The sequence below is a fragment of the Oryctolagus cuniculus genome, chromosome 9 (assembly GCF_964237555.1).
Source record: "Oryctolagus cuniculus chromosome 9, mOryCun1.1, whole genome shotgun sequence".
In the NCBI taxonomy this organism is placed as follows: Eukaryota; Metazoa; Chordata; class Mammalia; order Lagomorpha; family Leporidae; genus Oryctolagus; species Oryctolagus cuniculus.
Window position 1 is genome coordinate 90,603,530 of NC_091440.1, and position 20,434 is coordinate 90,623,963.

The window sequence follows — 20,434 nt, forward strand, 5'->3', positions numbered from 1 at the left end:
CCACCTTTCTGCCGTTTAACTGTGGGTCTTGGAAAAGTGCAAATACAAGACTTCCAAATGAAAGAATAACAGGTGCAGGATAACAGAGTTGTCACACATTTTTAACTCTAAAACATCACATACATGCATGACAGGTATATACAAGATGACTTCAAAAGATCAATGGAAAATGCAGTTAAAAGACTACTTTGTAAAATAATTTGGAGTCATATATATGTAGAATCTTCAAAAAAGTTCATGGAAAATGGGTATTACAATAAAACTGCATTCCAATTTTTATTTTTTACCAAAATAAACCATCTTTCCATTATACTTTTCTGTGAAGTACCCTAGTACTTACATCCTGATAGTAAATCTTTGTATCTCATGAACAACAACAACAAAAAAGTGGAGCAGCCAGGTCTCCAACTGGCGCCCATATGGGATGCCAGCACTTCAGGCCAGGGCGTTAACTCACAGCGCCACAGCACCAGCCCCCTGACAGCTACTTTTAAAGTGTCATGTTTAAGAAAAAGTTATTTCTTAGAGATACATGTGTATAGATAAATTTAAATAAATAAATAAGTAGACCTATTTTTACCTCTCACAAAGACTGATTATATGTTCTATTCTCAGGGTGCCCAGCACTGTGACACAGTGGGTTAAACCGCCACTTGCAATGCTGACATCTCATAGCAGCGTGCTGGTGCAAGGCCTGGCTGCTCTGCTTCCAATGCAGTTTCCTGCTAATGTGCCTGGGAAGGCAGTGGACAGTGGCCCAAGTACTTTTTGAAGACCAACTGAAGTAAAGGAAAGGCCAGCTAGGGCTGATGTCGTGATGCAACGGGTTAAGGCACTGCTTGTGACACCCACATCCCGTGTCAGGGCACTAGTTTGAGTCCCAGCTACTCACTTCCAATTTAGCTTCCTGCTAATATGCCTAAGAGGCAACAGAAAATGGCCCAAGGACTTGGGTCCCTGCCACCCACTTGAGAAGCCCAGATGGAATACCTGGCTTCTGGTTTTGGCCTGGCACAGCCCCAGCTGTTGTGACCATTTGGGGACTGATGCTGTGAATGGAATACTCTCTCTCTATCTCTGCCTCTTCCTCTCTCTCTGTCACTCTGCCTTTTCAAATAAATCTTAAAAAAAAAAAGTCATGCCAACTTAGTCAAATTATTTAAAAACAATTCTGTTGCTCCCAGTAGTAGTATAAGTAGATTTATAATTGTTGGAGGGCCTTAGTTTCTTAACACTTTGGGCATGCTCATTCTTCATGATATTCAGCTACTATTTGTTGAGTGCATACTCTATACTAAGGACTCTTCTTCTTCTTTTTCATTTTTAAGATTTATTAATTATTTGAGAGGTAGAGTTATAGATGGAGAAGGAGTGACAGAGAGAGATCTTCCATCTGCTGGTTCATTCCGCAAATGGCCACAACAGCCGAAGCCAGCCCCATCCAAAGCCAGGAGCCAGGAGCTTCCTCTGGGTCTCCCACATGAGCACAGGAGCCCAAACACTTGGGCCATCCTCCACTGCCCTTCCAGGCCATTTGCAGAGAGCTGGATAGGAAGAGGAGCAGCCGGGACACAAACCAGTACCCACATGGGATGCCAGCACTGCAGGCAGAGGCTTAGCCTACTACGCCACAGCACTGGCCCCGCTAGGGACTCTGAAGCGTATTAAATTATGAGTTCTGTGCATCTCCACAACAAACCTATCAAACCCCGTAGTATTGTCCTAATTGGGGAAATGGAGAACTCTGGTGTTGAGTGGAAGTTGTGCAGTGTCCCACAGCCGACACCGTGTGAATGTGGTCAGGACTTGGACCCACACTTCAACCACCACCCCGTGCTGATGGCCCTTTGCCAGTTCACAGGGAAAAGCCAGGAAACTGGAGAGAACTTTCAAAGTGTTAAGTCCCCCCTTTCCCTTAGAACTCCCATTAAAACTGTGGTATGTGTTAGTACTTGTTGAGTCACTAGTTTAGAAGACGACAAGTGAGGAAGTATGTGACATTAATGAAACATCTCAGAATTTTTCTGAGTCTTGAGTAGATATGAATACTCAATAGTGTTTTTTTGACATTTATATTCTGCACATTTTACTAGTGGGTTGTTCCTGGTTTACATGGCACAGTTCCATAGGTGCCAGTTTCTTGAGTGACTCTCGGGAATTCGGCAAGTAACGAATCAAAGTGAGAATTCCCAGAACAGAGGAATGGAGAACAAAACAGAGGCCTCCTGAGTTTGTGCTTGAAGAATTTAAAGGGTTTAGGGAGAGAGCAGGGGAGCAGGGGTGACAGCGAACACCCATGCAGAAGCTGGAAGAAGCCAAGTGGTTCTGGGAACTGGGAAGGGAAGGGGAGGGGTGAGGTACTTGAAATGTGTGGGACAAGCTTAGAGCCCCAAGTCAGACTGGGAGAGCTTTCATATGACGGCCAGCAGAACTGCTTGTGTTAGATTTTTATTTTTAGTTATTGTTTTCATTGTACGCTTTAGAAATTATTTATCTCTTTAAGATGTAAAGACACAGACTGGCAAAGAGAGCTCCTGGTTCATGCCCACAAACAGCCAGGACTGGGCCAGGCTGAAGTAAGGAGCTGGAGACTCAATCTAGGTCTCCCACGTGGGTTTCAAGATCTTGAACTATCCCCTGCTGCCTCCCTAGGCGCATATTAGCAAGAATTTGGAATGGATGCAGAATCGGCACCATAGGTGACACAGGCTTCCCAAGTAGCATTTTAAATGTTATGCCAGGAGCCGGAGCTGTGGCGTAGCAGGTGGAGCCACTACCTGCAGTGCTGGCATCCCATATGGGCGCCAATTCGAGACCCAGGCTGCTCCACTTCCAATCCAGCTCTCTGCTATGACCTGGGAAAGCAGTAGAAGATGGCCCAAGTCCTTGGGCCCCTGCACCCGCTTCAGAGACCAGGAAGAAGTTCCTGATTCCTGGCTTCGGATCGGCGCAGCTCTGGCCATTGTGGCCATCTAGAGAGTGAACCAGAGGATGGAAGACCTCTCTCTCTCTCTCTCTCTCTGCCTTCCCTTCTCTCTCTAACTCTGACTTTCAAATAAATAAATAAATAAATCTTTAAAAAATGTTATGCTGGGCTGGCGCCGTGGCTCAATAGGCTAATCCTCCGCCTAGCGGTGCCGGCACACCGGGTTCTAGTCCCGGTCGGGGCGCCGGATTCTGTCCCGGTTGCCCCTCTTCCAGGCCAGCTCTCTGCTGTGGCCTGGGAGTGCAGTGGAGGATGGCCCAAGTACTTGGGCCCTGCACCCCATGGGAGACCAGGAGAAGCACCTGGCTCCTGCCATCGGATCAGCGTGGTGCGCCGGCCGCGGCGGCCATTGGAGGGTGAACCAACGGCAAAGGAAGACCTTTCTCTCTGTCTCTCTCTCTCACTGTCCACTCTGCCTGTCAAAAAAAAAAAAAAATGTTATGCTAAACTCCTGTTATGATTTTAGATTGTATATATTTATGAAAGACAGTGTGAGAATTCAGTGTGTGATGATCATATCACGTTAGTTAGCATTTCCTTAACACTTAATAATTGCACAAACTTATGGGCTAATGTGTAAATATTTTGATTTTTGACAGAATCATTTTGTCTGATAAAGTGTAATGGATTTCGTATCGTATTATATTTCACACGTAATTATCCTCTGAAATTGATGGAAACTTTTTTTTTAATCTAGTCATATTCCCTGGGCTTTTGAGAAAATAAAGCGAGCAAGTGAATGGGTCAGAAGAACGGAAGGCCAGTATTCGTCTATCTGCCAGCGGCTTGAACTGGGTAAAGACTGGGACTCGGCCACTAAGCAGCTCCTGGGAATTCAGCCCACAGACCCTGCCTCTCCTCTCCACAAGGCTCTTAACCAAAGTCAAAGCCAGTGAAATTCTATTTTACATTGTTTCGATGCTTCTATGTGCAAAATAATCAAATATTAATGGAAACCTACAGTTAAACTTAGTTATGATTTTATTTAGCATAGCAATCAGACTTGATCATTTGTCTTTACTAGCAAGAAACAATAAAATTACCATATAACAGTTTCTTTTGCCTTTGTGTTTTAAGGTGATGGGAAACATGTGTGGATGGGTGGTTGGTTCTGAGGCTCAATTCCTTCCCTGGTCCAGGAGTCTCGTGGAGACTGGCCCAGCTGGCTTGAGCAGGCTGGAAAGAAACCTGGTGTCTGCAGGGCTGGTGTGCAGGCCATGGCTCTCTGTGTGCTTCCTGGATTTGCATACCCCTTGATACACTTTGCTTTTGGTGTTGCATCTTATCCCCAGATCCAATATCACCCAGATCTTCTGCTATGCTGTCTTCTGGAAGTTTTCTAGTTTGGCATTTTCCATTTTAGATCTGTGAACCCGCTTTGGGTTATTTTGTGAAAGGTATAAAGTCACCTTCCATCTTCCCCCAACACAACCACTTGCAAACGATTACATAAAACCCTGGTTTTTCTGAAAATCCCATGTTCTGGCCATACCCTTCTCTGTTCTCACCATACACCTAGCACCTGCCCTCATTTACAAGGCTTTTCCACTCTGAGTCCTGCTTTCATCTTTTGTGCCTGCCAAAATCCTGATGTATGCCTGTCCTGACTCCCTGGGCTGTCACTGGTAACCTTTGTAAAGTTATATTGGTAGTGCTCAAAATATACCCCTTGAAATTTAAAAAGGGAAAAGGTGCAGAGTTTTGACCTATATTTGGAAACTTTCAATAAGATAAAATAACAGAAAATAAGAGAATTCTGCTTGGGTCTTATGAAGAAATGAATCCAATGAAGGAGAAGATCCCATTTTTAATTTACATTATTTTATTTATTATTTATTATTTTATTTATTAGAGCAAGAGAAATAAAGCCCCTTTCACTCCTCAAATGTCTGCAACAGCCTGGCAAAGCCCGAAGCTGGGAACTCAATCCAGGTCTCCCTCATGGGTGGTGGGAACTCAATTACTTGAGCCATCACTGCTGTCTCCAAGGGCATGCATTAGCAGGAAGCTGGAGTCAGAAGCTGGAGCATGTACTCCAGTATAAGGGGGCACCTTGCACTTTGCCATGCAAGCAAAGGCTTGGGCTACAGCTAATCTGAGTTTTGTGACCCCACTGGGCCACAAGAGAACAGGGCTTTGGAGGAGCTGCCACCAAGCCTTCTGCCATGTGCCTCCCCAAGGAGGCTACCAGGACAGTTTCTCACGATCTCCCAGTTCTGATGAGATCCAAGACTTAACCCCCAAACCCCCATAGCTGCAATGGAGCACCCACGTCTCAGCAACGGGGCATCCAACAACCCAGGTCTCAGTGATCTAACTCTTCTTGGTTCTCTGTGGTTTTGGTGGTGTGCAACAAGGATCCCCGGAAGCTAGCACTTATTTTTCCTTTTACCGTTTAAATAAGTAATAAAGCATCCAAATCTGTAACTCTGACTTTCAAATAAATAAATAAATCTTAAAAAAAAAGGAAAATTGATAGTGCCCAATAGAAAAGAAGGTGAGGATAAAAGATACTTCTTTGCATTGCTACTTAAAGTATATACTGATGAAATACAATTTGGAAACATCTCTCACAATTTAAAAATTGGCACCCTCTTTGGCCTATAAATTCCACTAATAGGAATTTCACTTCTAGACATTCAGCTAACAGAAGAAAGGACACACACATATGTGATATTTAAAAGCTCATCTCAAAATCATGTACGGCAAGCATTTGGCCCAGAGGTTAACACCCTGCTTGGGATGTCCATATCCCAGATCACAGTGCTTAGGTTCTGGTCCCAGATCCTCTGCTTCCAATTTCAACTTCCCGCTAATGCACACTCTGGGAGGTAACAAGTGATGACCCAAGTAGTTAGGTCCCTTCCACCCACATGGGAGACCTAGATTGAGTTCTGAACTCCTGGCTGCAGCCTAGCTCAGCCCTGGCTGTCATGGACATTTGGGGGAGTGAACTAACAGATGGAATTTCTCTCTCTTTCCGTTTTTTCCCTTTCAAATATTTTTTTTAGTTTAAATTTTAGGTATATATTAAGTATATGTGTTTGGGGTAAACATCTGTTATGTCATACTCCAAACTGGTTACCTTTGAAGAGTAAAAACTTTCTGTTTAAATTATTATTTTTGGCCGGCGCCGCGGCTCACTAGGCTAATCCTCCGCCTTGCGGCGCCGGCACACCGGGTTCTAGTCCTGGTCGGGGCGCCGGATTCTGTCCCGGTTGCCCCTCTTCCAGGCCAGCTCTCTGCTGTGGCCAGGGAGTGCAGTGGAGGATGGCCCAAGTGCTTGGGCCCTGCACCCCATGGGAGACCAGGAGAAGCACCTGGCTCCTGCCATTGGATCAGCGCGGTGCGCCGGCCGCAGTGCGCTGGCCGCGGTGGCCATTGGAGGGTGAACCAACGGCAAAGGAAGACCTTTCTCTCTGTCTCTCTCTCTCACTGTCCACTCTGCCTGTCAAAAAATAAAAAAAAAATAAATAAATAAAAATAAATTATTACTTTTAAGTTTGAGAAAGAGACAGAGAAAGAGAGAGAGAAAGGACACCCCCCCACACACACTGTTTCCCAGCTGATAACAGCTGGGGCTGGGCCAGGGGCCAAGGCCAAGAGCCAGAAACTCAATCAATTTCTCCCACAAGTGGCAGGAACACAATTAAGTTAGCCATCTCCATGGCTTCCCAGTGTCTACAACAGTGGGACACGAGAGAGGCCGGAGCTGGAGCCAAACATCAAGCCCAGGCACTTAAATGTAGGAGGCGGGCATCTTAACTGCTAGGTTCCACGTTTCTATTTTATATATTTTTGAATGGACAAAATTTTACCATAATTTACCATAATTTTTTTAATTTCAGAAAGCATATCTCATAAAAGCAGAGAATAGTGTAATGAACCATTAATATTTAAAATACAAATACTTAAACTATGTTGTCCTGTTTTTTAAGTTCTTACAAATTTAGAACCATCTTTCTTCCTTTGACTTGAGACAGACTCAATTGTCCAACAGAGTTTACCACTTCCTGGATTTGTCTGATTGTTTCCCTTTCCTCTGATCCTTTTGTTCTTGTAAAATGGAAATTAGATCTGAAGGCCATAGATTAGGGATCCTCAATGGGAGGCATAGTCTGCTTGTTCTACTCTTAGTAATGCTAAAATTGATCGGTGGGTTTTGAATGTGAAGACAGCACTCCCCTATAATCATTAAATAATCTGTGGAGACACTTTGGCACACTGAACATCCCAGTTCCTATCTTTGCCTAATCATTTTCTTTCTTCCTTCCTTCCTTCCTTCCTTCCTTCCTTCCTTCCTTCCTTCCTTCCTTCCTTCCTTCCTTCCTTTCTTTCTTTCTTTCTTTCTTTCTTTCTTTCTTTCTTTTTTTTTGACAGGCAGAGTGGGCAGTGAGAGAGAGACAGAGAGAAAGGTCTTCCTTTGCCGTTGGTTCACCCTCCAATGGCCGCCGTGGCCGGCGTGCTGATCCGATGGCAGGAGCCAGGAGCCAGGTGCTTCTCCTGGTCTCCCATGGGGTGCAGGGCCCAAGCACTTGGGCCATCCTCCACTGCACTCCCTGGCCACAGCAGAGAGCTGGCCTGGAAGAGGGGCAACCGGGACAGAATCCGGCACCCCGACCGGGACTAGAACCCGGTGTGCCGGCGCCGCAGGTGGAGGATTAGCCTAGTGAACTGCAGCGCCGGCCATCATTTTCTTTTAAAGATTTTTTTGTGGGGTTGGTGTTGTGAAAAGTTCATGGCCATAAAGATTTTAGTTGCTTATTTGAAATTCGAAATGAGAAAAATATTTTGTCCTTAAATAGATCTTCCTAGCAGTATTTCGCTACGTGTGGGCAACTATCTCTGTCAGTTACTAATAATCTGGACAAAACCTTTCATCACGCCTTTCTCTGATTTTTAAAATGTTTTCTTTTATTCATAGGAAAGGTAGGACCAGAGGGGTGGGAGGAGGCAGGGAGACAGAAAAAAAAAGGTAAGTCTATTTCTTTAAAAAAGAAAAAAAGATTTATTTATTTGAAAGGCAGAGTCAGAGGGAAAGAGAAATCTTTCATTTGCTGGTTTACTATCTAATGGCCCAAGGGCAACGGAAGCCAGGAGCTGGGAACTTCTTCCAGGTCTCCCAGGTCGGGGCAGGGCCAAAGGTCATCTTCCTCTGCTTTCCAAGGCCACAGCAGTCTGGGCTCCAACTGGCGCCCATATGGCATGCAGGGGCTACACAACCTACTAAGCAGGCATCAGAGGGTGTTCTGTGTGCTGGTTCATGCCCCAGCCAGGAAGCCCAGGAGCCGGGAACTCTATCCGGGCCTCCCACGTGGGTGACAGAGACCGCCACCCGTGGCCTCCCAGGCCTACAAGCACAGCACCTGGATTAAACCAACTCGCAGACGTCTCCGGGGGGAGCACCCCCTCCCTCTGATATTTTTAACTGATAAAAAAGGTACTAGAACTTGGGAAAGACATGTTTTATTAGGCCAATAAATTTCCTTATCTTTAAACAACCTCATTAAAATATAACTGCCAGAAGACATATACGATTGGATTATTCACACCAGTAAACCAAACAATATATGGATTCCTGGGCAGCCATTCCGCTCTGCTCCGGTGGCGCCAAGCACACAGGGTCCCTTTACAAGACAATCCTGAGGTCCAGCCCCATCTCAGTCCCTGGGCGCCGCCCCCTATCCCAGGGCCCCTTCCCACTTCCCCGAGCCTCTGCGACACCTCCTCAGGCTCGGTGCCCCCTCCTGCGGCCACCGTGCCGGCCCTGCCCAGCCACAAGGACCGGCAGCAGCCCCGTGTCCTCCCCGCGGGGACCCCTCCTGCACCTCCCCCAACACCGTCCTTCCGCCCAGGGCGCTCCGCCGCCCGCCTTCCCGCTTCCCGTAGGCTCCGCGCGGCTCCCCTGCCCCCGCATTTATGATTGGCTCCCGTACTTGTCAGTCCAGGATGGCCTAGCCGGCCATTGGCTGACTTCCTCATGGCCTCGTGACGCCGCCGAAGTGGCTTAAGGCCGGGCGTGGAGCGCGAGGCGGCTCCGCGGTGTATGTCGCAGCCGGTTTTTCAGGGCGGTTTTTGGCGCGCCTGCGATGGCGGCGGTGGAGCCGGTCGCAGAAGAGACAAGTGTGACCGCAGTACCTGTGTCCGATGCCTGCAGCAATGTTGAGTCTTACGAAGTCGAAGGAGTTGGAGCCGCGGATCCAGACAAGGACGGAGTCGCGAAAGGAGCGGAGGCCATTGGAGACAGCGAGGAGGACGGGGAGGATGTGTTCGAGGTGGAGAAGATCCTGGACATGAAGACCGAGGGAGTACGTGGAGGGGGACCCCGGCGTGAGGGGGCGGGCGGGGGCGCTCGTCCCGGCGAGAGGGCCAGCCCGGGGAGGGGTCCCGAGTGAGGGGCCGGGCGAGAGGGTGCGAGCCGGGGACGCTCGCGTTTCTAGACTCAAAACAGGAGCAGCGAAGGGACCGGCCCGAGCCGAATCGAAGTCGTGGGCGAGGCAGTGGGACATTTCGGAACGGACTCCCTGGGCCGTGATGGTGAAGGGGATGCTCCAGGAAGTTCTCTGGCAGAAGGGGTGAAGCCGTTTGGGCTGTGGGGTGGGCGTCCCAAGAGGGCAGACCACTAGTGAAGGACTTCTGTGGTCATCTGTGCACAGAGCTGGGCTGCTGCCCCGTGCTGGACAAGAGTCGTAGACGGTGCTGTGTTCACAGTCCATTGTTCGCCATCGGTCCAGTGTTGGCCAAAACCGTAATCGTTCCCTGGTTGAAAACCGTATGGAATTAGCGTTCACCCTGAAATAACATCTCAGTCCCGTCCACGAGGCTGGCGTTATAAAGGCCTTCAGAACCTGATCGGTATCATCCCTCTGTCCCTTATGCGTTTTGACTGTGGCTATACAATAAACTTAAATTCCCCCTCCCAGTTGTGCCTTGGTGTTCACTGCCCTCTTGGCCTGGGCTGCTCTCTTCCTTCTTTGGTGAAATCCTGCTCGGCTTTTCAAGTCTTTTGGGGGATAGATTCCTCTGCCCTCAAGCCCACGGAGTGAGGTGCTTTCTCTTCTCCGCCCTTACTGCCCTTTGGATAGACCTCTGTTAAGGCATCAGCCTTCTTTATGTTTGTTCTTCTGTTAGATTGTGGACTCCTTTAAACTAGGTGGTGTGGGCCCCCCCCCCCCACATAACGTCCCTCCAACCCGCAACCCTCCCCTTATCCACTCCCTCTCCCCTTCCATTCACATCAAGATTCATTTTCGATTCTCTTTATATACAGATCAGTTTAGCATACATTAAGTAAAGATAGGTTTTTTTTTTTTAAATTAATCTTTGCATCACTGGTACTTAGTCCAGTGCTTAGCTTATGCTAATTGCTTAGTATGAATCAGATTATTGAATGAGTGAGTGAATTCTGAACTGGAGAGTAGGGAGGAATGAGAAGAAGCATGGACTATATAGAAAAAGAATGTTTCAGGGGCCGGTGCTGTGGCGTAGTGGGTGAAACCACAGCCTGCAGAGCCCGCATCCCATGTGGGTGCTGGTCAGGTCCCTGCTGCGCCACTTCTGATCCAGCTCTCTGCTGTGGCCTGGGAAAGCAGTAGAAGATGGCCCAAGTCCTTGGGCCCTTGCACCAGCATGGGAAGACCCGGAAGAAGCTCCTGGCTCCTGGCTTCCTATCTGCACAGCTCTGGCCGTTGCAGTCAGTTGGGGAGTGAACCAGCGGATGGAAGACCTCTCTTTTTCCCTCTGCCTCTCCTTCTCTATATGTGTAACTCTGACTTTCAAATAAATAAATCTTTAAAAGAAAAAAAAATAAAAATAATGTTTTAGTAGTTGAGTGAAGTGTCCAAAGGCCCCATGCAGTGAGCTGTCCCTATGTCATTTTTTCCCTAAGGTTTGTTAATCAACTTACTTATTTGAAAGGCAGAGCAACACAGAGAATCTTCCATATACTTGTTTGCTCCCTAAATGGCCACAACAGCCAGGTCTGGCATAGGTGGAAGCCAGGAACGAGGAACACAATTCTGTTTCCCACTTGGGTGCAAGGGCTGCTTTTCTAGGCTCATTAGTAGGAAGCTGGATTGGAAGCTGAGTGGCCAAGACATTAACTGGCATTCCTGTATTGGATGCTGCCATTGCAGCACAACACTGGTCCCTTGTTGTATTTTTTTTTTTAATGTAGCAGACACTGGCTTTTTCTTTTCTAAAATTTATTTATTTATTTGAAAGAGTTACACTGAGAGAGAATCTTCCATCCACTGGGTCACTCCCCAGATGGCCACCATGGCTGGGGCTGGGCCAGGCCAAAGCTGGGAGTCAAGAGAATCATCCTGGTCCCCAACGTAGTGCAGGGGCCCAAGCACCTGGGCCATCTTCTGCTGCTTTCCCAGGTGTACCAGTAGGGGTCTAGATGGGAAATGGAGCAGTCAGGCCTTGCACCAATGCCCATATGGGATGCTTTACCCACTATGCCACGATGCTGACCTCTGTTGTATTTTTTAAATTGTCTCTTTATTTCCTATTTGACAGATGTTACCTTCTCTTCATTTTTTGTCCATTCATTCAAAATTTTCTTATCAATTATTGTGTGCCAGGTAAATGCGTCAGGTTCCAGCAGAGATTAGTTGAAGCATGTACAGTTGTTGAAAGATTTTCTGTCCAGGAGAAGTTAAATAATTAAAATCTAGTGTTAGTAATATTACTGTTAACTACAACACAGTCAAGATCGAAATGTTTTATTGTATAATTTCTGCACATATATTTTAAGTACCTTGAAGAAAGAACCAATCTTTTTGTTTATTTTAAAATTTATTTATTTTTTTGACAGGCAGAGTGGACAGTGAGAGAGAGAGACAGAGAGAAAGGTCTTCCTTTGCCGTTGGTTCACCCTCCAATGGCCGCCGCGGCCAGTGCACTGCGGCCGGCGCACTGCGCTGATCCAATGGCAGGAGCCAGGTACTTCTGGTCTCCCATGGGGTACAGGGCCCAAGCACCTGGGCCATCATCCACTGCACTCCTGGCCACAGCAGAGAGCTGGCCTGGAAGAGGGGCAACTGGGACAGAATCCGGCACCCCGACCAGGACTAGAACCCGGTGTGCCGGCGCCGCTAGGCGGAGGATTAGCCTAGTGAGCCGCGGCGCCGGCCAAAATTTATTTATTTTTAAAAAGGTTTATTTGAAAGAGTCACACAGAGAGAGGGAAAGGCAGAGAGAGGGAGAGATCTTCATCCACTGGTTCACTTCCCAGGCTTCATCTGGGTCTCCTGCATGGATGGCAGAGGTCCAAGCACTTGGGCCATCTTCCACTGCTTTCCCAGGCACATTAGCAGGGAGCTGGATTGGAAGTGGAATAGCTAGGACCTGAACTGGTGCCCTTATGGGATGCCTGCACTGCAGGCAGTTGCTTAACCTGCTCTGCCACAGTGCCAGTCCCCAGAATTTATTTGAAAGGCAATAATGGAGATCTTCTATCTGCTGATTCACTCCTCAAATGGCTGCAACAGCTGGGGCTGGGCAAAACTGGAGTCAGGAACTCCATCTGGGTGGTAGGGGCCCTCGTGCTTTTACTGCCTTCCCAGGCACCTTAACAAGGAGCTGGATTAGAAGTGGAGCAGCTGGAACTCTCAACTGGTGCTCTGATATGGGATTGGCATGCCAGCATCACAGGCAGTGGCTTAACCCACTGGGCCACAATGCTGGTCCCAAGAACCAACCTGTTTTGTATTACCTGCATTTAACTTCAGTGCTGTTACACAGAAGTTATTTAGAAAATAGGAGTAATTGGTTAGGAGTGTTATATTGTTATTTATTTTAAAGATTTATTTCTTTATTAGAAAGGCAGAGTAACAGAGATGTTCATCCTCTGGTTCAATCTCCAAGATGGCCTCAGAAGCAAGGGCTGGGTCAAGGTGATGCCGGGAACCAGGAACTCCATGTGTCTCTCCCACAGGGGTGGCGGAAACTTGAGCTAGCATCCACTGCTTCCCTGGCACATGAGCAGGGAGCTGGATCTGAAATGGAGTAGCCAGGACTACAAGCAGGCATTCTGATATGAGATACGGGCATCCCAAGTGACAGCTTCACCCTCTGTGTCACAGTGCCCATCCCAAGGAGGGTAATGTCTTTAGAATTAAGATTCATACAGTATTTAATTTTGCCACTGTCAAAGAATTGTTGGATTTGTACCTAAAGCTTCATATTTTAGTGTAAAATAAAAACTTTAAGTGTGTAAGGTAGTAAAGGAGAATTATGTTTTAGCAGTATAAGTCTGAGTTAAAATTCTAGTTCTTAGGGACTTGGTTGTAAGTGTTCTTAGGAATGATTTATAACATGAAAGGTGTTAGTTCAGCAGAGCAGGATTGTAGCAAACTTACCAACCATCCAACTGTTACCAAATTCCTAATAATGATTTATGAGGCCTCCTTATAGTCTAGGGGCTTAAATTTTAGTTAGAAACATTTAAAAGTTACTTTTGACTAATTTATACATGATATTTCTTTTTTTTACAGATTTATTTTATTTATTTGATAGAGTTACAGAGAGAGGTAGAGACAGAGAGGTCTTCCATCTGCTGATTCACTTCCCAGATGGCCGCAATGGCCAGAGCTGCGCCAATCCGAAGCCAGGAGCCGGAAGATTCTTCCAGGTCTCCCACGTGGGTGCAGGGGCCCAAGGACTTGGGCCATCTTCTATTGCTTTCCCGACCACAGCAGAGAACTGGATCAGAAGAGGAGCAGCCGGAACTAGAACCGGCGCCCATATGGGATGCCAGTGCTTCAGGCCAGGGCTTTAACCCGCTGCACCACAGCGCCAGCCCTGTACATGATATTTCTTGATTGCAAGGTGCATATATGAACAACCAACCTAAGAACTGTGGAAATATGTACATTCACCATGCTAGCCTATATATTATTATGTATTTGGGGTAACAGAATAATCAAACAGTGTAGTACTAGTAGATGAATGGAAAGATGGCAGTAAACATTTTGAGTTGTATAGATGTACCCTGTGAGCTTCTTGGCAGGAGAGAATTATAGTGCTGTATCAAGTGATGGGGGCAGATTGGACACTCAGAAAAACTGGGAAGTAACAGGCAGAGAGACTGGCATTCCAGAAGAGTGGAATGAGTAGGCCAGCAGTTTCAAATGGGCCCCTAATTGGCCTGCAGACTTATTTTGTTTGGTACATACTGTTAGTTACTAACATTTAAATTCTGGAGAAGGGCGAGCATGCAGCAGGTTAAGTGGCTGCTTGCAATGCCAATTTGAGTCCTGGCTGTTTTGCTTATGAACCAGCTCCCTGTTAATGTGCCTGGGAAGACAGCAGAAGATGGTCCAAGTACTTGGGCCCCCGCCACCCTTGGGAGACCCAGGTGGAGTTTTGGGTTGCCAGCCCAGTCTTTGCAGCCATTTTGGAACTAAACCAGTAGATAGATCTTTCTGTCTCTCCCTCTCTGTCTCTGTTTCGGTCATTCTGCCTTCAAATCAATCAATCAATCTTTAAAAAATAGCAGGGCATAGTGGCATAGTGTTCAGCAACTGCCTACGGCACCAACATCCCTCTTGGGTGCCACTTAATCCCAGCTGCTCCACTTCTGATCCAGCTCCCCGCTAATGCAGCAGAGGATGGCCCAAGTCCTTGGGCCCCTGCACCCACGTGTGAGAACCGGAAGAAGCTCCTGGCTCTTGGCTTTGGACTGGCCCTGCCCAGGACATTGCAGTCATTTAGGGAGTGAACCAGCAGATGGAAGTTCTTGCTTTCTCTGTATCTCCCTCCCTTTCTCTGTGACTATGAGTTTCAAATAAATCTTTTTTCAAAAGAAAAAAAAATGCATGTTTGAGACTTCTTGAAAATTCTGATTGGCAACAATGAGACAGATTCATGCTTTCTGTGTTAGCATATTTCCCATTGCCCCACAATTCTGTTAACTGTCTTCCTTATTTTCTTAATCCCAGTTTCACTCATTTACTCAACTTCTAGAGAAAGCAGAGTCCCAGAGTAATAAATGAGCAATAAAGTCTGAGCAGGCTTTTCTGGCTGGTAAGAAGGCGCTTGGGAAATGGAGATGGCAAGACAGTAAGCTGAGGCCAGGCCCAGTGCAAGGCTTGATAGGGACTACATTGTACACATGAAATGAATCTTCCTTCCACCCACCGCTGTCTTCTGTCCCCCACTTCTTTCTTTTCTTCTTCTTCTTCTTCTTCTTTTTTTTTTTTTTTTGTATGTTTGTGTGTAAGATTGATTTATTTGAAAAGCAGTTACAGAAAGCAAGAGGGAAAGACACAGTGAGATCTGGAATCTACTGGTTCACTTCCCAGATGGCCACAACAGCCAGGGCTGGGGCAGGCTGGAGCCAGGAGATTCATCCAGATCTCCCACGTGGGTGCAGGAGTCTATCTGCTTGGGCCATCTCCCACTGTTTTCCCAGGCACATTGGCAGGGAGCTTGATCGAAGTGCAGCAAAGGGATTCAAACCTTTGCCCATATGAGATGCCAGCGTCATGGCAGCCTAACCTATTATGCCACAATGCTGTCCCTAATCTCCCATCTTTTCTAATGAAAACTTTAAATTACAACAAAGTACATAAAATGTAAAGAACATCTGTAATCTCACTAAGAGATACTCGATTGATTTTTCTCTCAAGGGAATGGTTTGGCTGAAATCACCATGATAAATACTGGCTTGGGAGAATGGTATTAACACTGAGTTTATATGTTAACTGTGTTCTTTTTAGTTTATTGCTGTAATTATTTTGTTTGTTTTCAGAAAAACTTGGATCAAATGTCATGTTTTGGCATAAGCTTTGAATTGGAATAATTTTTATATAATAAATTGGGACCTTTTTTTCTAATATTTGTGGGCATTTTACTTGATTAGTTAGTGGATAAAGATTTTCTTGTTGAACATCCAAGTGGATGTTCTCCAAGTCAACACCAGAAAATACTAGGCTGCCAGTTCCAGACATTTCTTTTGAGTATCCTGATCAGTAGTCCCTTTCCAGCTTTCAGAATCACTATTCTAAATTATATGGTAACTATGTTCTTTTTTTTTTGTAATTCAGTCACCAAAGCATGTGTTCCTCATCCCTAGTTTTGCTTAATTTGTTACTTTTCATATAAATGTAATATCACAAAATTTGTGTTTTTTTTTTTAATTTTTGCTTGGCCATATGTTTGTGAGATTAATACAAGTGTATGGGAATTATAGTTTCTTTAATTTTCAATTTATGCAAATATATTACAGTTTGCTTTTTCTGCTACTGTTGGTGGGCATTTGAGTAGTTTCCAGTTGTTAGCAATTTTGAGTAATGCTTTAATGGATATTTTTATTTAAAGTGTGTCCTTTGGTTATACTTGGTTACATACTCATACACCTAGCAGTGGGATTACTGTGTCACAGGAATGTGTTTATCTTCAATTTAAGGTGAAAATTGTTTCTGAAAGTGATTATAGAGGGCCAGCGCTGTGGCATAGCAGGTAAAGCTGGCGCCTGCAGTGCCAGCATCTTATTTGGGCGCTGATTCATGTCCTGACTGCTCCACTTCTTATCCAGCTCTCTGCTATGGCCTGGGAAAGCAACAGTAGATTGCCCAAATCCTTGGGCTCCTGCATCCACGTGGGAAGACCTGGAGGTAGCTCCTGGCTCCTAGCTTCAGATGGGTGCAGCTTCGGCCATTTCAGCCAATTGAGGAGTGAATCAGCAGATGGAAGACACCTCTCTCTCTCTCTCTCTCTCTCTCTCTCTCTCTCTGCCTCTCCTCTCTCTGTGTAGCTCTTTCAAATACATAAATAAAAACCTTTAAAGTGATTGTGCCAACTTACACTATCATAGCATAAGATAATGCCTTTTTTTTTTTAATTTTAGTTTTTAAATAAGAGGGGTAGACATTTAGTAGCGTCCCACATTGAAATTACAATATTCTAGACTCTGGGAGTTTCTGGATTCCAGCTTCCTGCTATTGCAGACCTAGCTGTTGTGGGCACTTTTTTTTTTTTTTTTTGAAAGAGTGACCAAGAGAGGGTGATCTTCCCATTGGTTCACTCCCCTAGTAGTCACAGCAGTCAACTGGGCCAGGCCAAAGGCAAGAGCCTAAAATGCCATATAAGCACCTGGGCCATCATCATTGCCTTCCAAGGCACATTAGTGTAAGCAGGAAGTTGGATCCAAAGAGAATAATGGGGACTCCAACTGGCACTTGAGTGAACCAGTAGACCAGGGCTCTATTGGTATGCGAGTTACACAGAGAAGGAGAGGCAGAGAGAGGTCTTCTATCTGCTGGTTCACTCCCCAGTTGGCTGCAATGGCCAAAGCTGAGCTGATGCGAAGCCAGGAGCCAGGAGCTGCTTCTGATCTCCCACATGGGTGCAGGCGCCCAAGGACTTGGGCCATCTGCTTTCCCAGGTCATAGCAGAGAGCTGGATTGGAAGTGACGCAGTCAGAACTTGAACTGGCGCCCATATGGGATGCTGGCATTGCAGGTGGTGGCTTTACCCGCTACGCCACAGTGCCGGCCCCTGACTTTCAAATAAATAAATCTTTTTAAAAATGATTGATCCATGTGGTAGCATGTCAGGATTTCCTTTTTCAGGTTGCATAATATTCCATTGTATGTGTGCACTATGTCTTATCCATTTATCACTGATGAACACTTAAGTTGTTTCCACTTTTTGGCTACTGTGAATAATGCTGTAATGAACATTGGTGTACAGATGTCTGTTTAAGTTGCTGTTCTCTATTCTTTTGGGTATACACAGTCATTCTAGGTATCTGTGGGGTATTGGTTCCAGGACACTTCCACCCTCTACCCAGATACCTTAGTCCAGTGCCTTAATGGAAATGATACAGTATTTGCATTTAAATTTACTTACATCCTCCTGTATGCTTTAAATCACATCTGTATGACTTACAATACCTAATACAGTGTAAGTGCCATGTAAGTAGTTGTTACACTGTATTATTAAAGGAATAATGATAGGAAAGTCTGTGTATGTAGTCTGTATATGTACTAACAGTGCATTTTTCCCCCAGATATTTTTGACCTGAGATTGGTTGAATCCATGCATGCAGAACTCAGAGATACTAAGGGCCAACTGTTTCTACTTGTGGAATTGCTGGGTAATAGGGTGATTGACTCTGTGTTTAGCTTTTTGAGGAACTATCTAACTGCTTTCCATAGTAGCTGTATCATTTTATATTCCCAACACCAGTATAAGAAGGTTCCAGTTTGTTTACATTCTCATCAGTATTTGTTATTTTCTCATTTTGTAGTTATGATTTGTATTTCTTAGGGACTAGTAATATTGAACATTCTTTTCATATACTTGTTAATGATTTGTATGTTTTATTTGGAGAAACACCTGTTCAAGTCCCTTACCCATTTTTATTTTTTATTTTTTTTGACAGGCATAGTGGACAGAGAGAGAGACAGAGAGAAAGGTCTTCCTTTGCCGTTGGTTCACCCTCCAATGGCTGCCGCGGCCGGTGTGCTGCGGCCCGCGTGCTGCGCCTATCCAAAGGCAGGAGCCAGGTACTTATCCTGGTCTCCCATGGGGTGCAGGGCCCAAGCACTTGGGCCATCCTCCACTGCACTCCCTGGCCATAGCAGAGAGCTGGCCTGGAAGAGGGGCAACCGGGACAGAATCCGGCGCCCCGACCAGGACTAGAACCCGGTGTGCTGGCGCCGCAAGGTGGAGGATTAGCCTACTGAGCCGCGGCACCGGCCCCTTACCCATTTTTAAGTGAATTGTTTTGTCTTGTTTGTGAGTTGTAGGAGTTGCTTCTGTGTTTTAGATATTAATCTCTTACTAAATAGGTCATTGGTAAATATTTTCTCCCATTTTGTCAGTTGTCTTTTCACTCTATTGGTAATGTTCTTAATGCACAAGTTAATTTTTATTAAATATGGTTTATTTTTCTTTAGTTTGGGTTTTTGGTGCAATATTCGGGAATCTGTTGCCAAAGACAAAAATCTGTTCCTGTGTTTTAAGATTTCATGGCTTTAGCTTACTTTTTTTTTTTTTTTTTTTTTAAGATTTATTTATTTGAAAGTCAGAGTTACACAGAGAAAGAAGGAGAGGCAGAGAGAGAGAGAGAGAGAGAGGTCTTCCATCCACTGGTTTACTCCCCAGTTGGCCGCAACAGCCAGAGCTACACTGATCTGGAGCCAGGAGCCAGGAGCTTCTTCCGGGTCTCCTATGCCGGTGCAGGGACCCAAGGACTTGGGCCATCTTCTGTTTTTCCAGGCCATGGCAGAGAACTGGATCAGAAGTGGAGCAGCCGGGACTCGAACCGGCGCCCATATAGGATGCTGGCACTGCAGGTGGTGGCTTTACCCACTACGCCACAGCGCCAGCCCCTAGCTTATTTTTTAAAATTTATTTAAGACACACATGCACACACACGCACACACAGCCGGGACAAGAACCAGTGCCCATGTGGGATGTCGGCACTGCAGGCAGAGGATTAACAAACTGCACCACAGTGCCGGCCCCAGTCTTCAGTTTTTGAAAAGTATATTAGGAATGCTGTGTTTTCAAAAGCCACTTGTGTCAGGAGATGAACCCACTTTATAATATGATTCGGATTTCCATTTAGAAGCAGTTTTCCAGTTCTTTCATATATTCTCAGGAGTTCTATGTTTGGAGAAATTTAATCAAGTCAGTAATATGCTTTGTTTGCCTGTTTTAAATTTATACAACAGGGTAAAATCCTTTACAAAGTTCGATGGAAAGGATATACCTCAGATGATGACACGTGGGAGCCTGAGATTCACCTGGAGGACTGTAAAGAAGTTCTTCTTGAATTCAGAAAGAAAGTTGCGGAGAACAAAGCCCGAACAGTCAAGAAGGATATTCAGGTATCATGTTTTATCTCATATTTCTTCTTTGTTTTTAAGTACATGAGTTCATTCTAAATTTCACTACACAAAGTATATATACTAAACAGTTTACAAATAACACACAATATTCCTTATTATCAATTCCATATAACCAGCTGGTTTTCATTCAGTGCTTTCTGTGATTTTTTTTTTTTTTTGGCCATATTTGCTTTCTGTACTCAACCTATAATTCCAGTTCACAAGTATCTAGTTTAAACATGAGAACTGGTTAATAATTGAGCCGGTTAATAGTTAAGAGCAAAATGAAAATTAAAAAAACAAAAACAAAAACGAAGTGTGTCAAAACTTAAGTTGTTTGTCCATAATGTATGTTTGTCTAAAAAGCACAGTGACAGAGAGATCTTTCTCTTTCGTCCACTGGTTCACTCCCCAAATGCTTGCAACAGCCTGAGCTGGGCCAGGCTGAAGGCAGGAGCCAGGACTCTATCTGCGTCTTCCACATAGATAGATCGCAAGAACTGAAGTACTTGGGCCATTCTGTCACTCCTCAAGTATTCTGATATTCGCACCACATTGATTCTTTGGCATAATCATTGAAGTAATGTCAGTAGACAGG

The 20,434-nt window shown here is 45.5% G+C and overlaps 2 protein-coding genes across 3 annotated transcripts in view; both read left to right on the top strand.

The window, feature by feature from the left end:
* The window catches only part of PARP4 (poly(ADP-ribose) polymerase family member 4), a 91,927-nt gene extending 87,886 nt beyond the window's left edge, over positions 1-4,041 (top strand). Inside the window, exon 34 of the mRNA XM_008259954.4 lies at positions 3,684-4,041. Coding sequence (XP_008258176.3) covers positions 3,684-3,882 — 199 coding nt within the window. The 3' untranslated portion in view covers positions 3,883-4,041. The remainder of the gene's footprint in view (positions 1-3,683) is intronic.
* A 4,858-nt stretch (positions 4,042-8,899) lies between these two features.
* Positions 8,900-20,434, top strand: part of MPHOSPH8 (M-phase phosphoprotein 8) — a 37,836-nt gene continuing 26,301 nt past the window's right edge. For both annotated transcript variants that reach the window (XR_011378893.1, XM_008259952.4), the window contains exons 1-2: positions 8,900-9,294; positions 19,681-19,836. Coding sequence is in view for 1 of the 2 variants with exons in the window: in XM_008259952.4 (XP_008258174.1) it covers positions 9,076-9,294; positions 19,681-19,836 (375 nt within the window). In the remaining variant the exon portion in view is untranslated. The remainder of the gene's footprint in view (positions 9,295-19,680; positions 19,837-20,434) is intronic.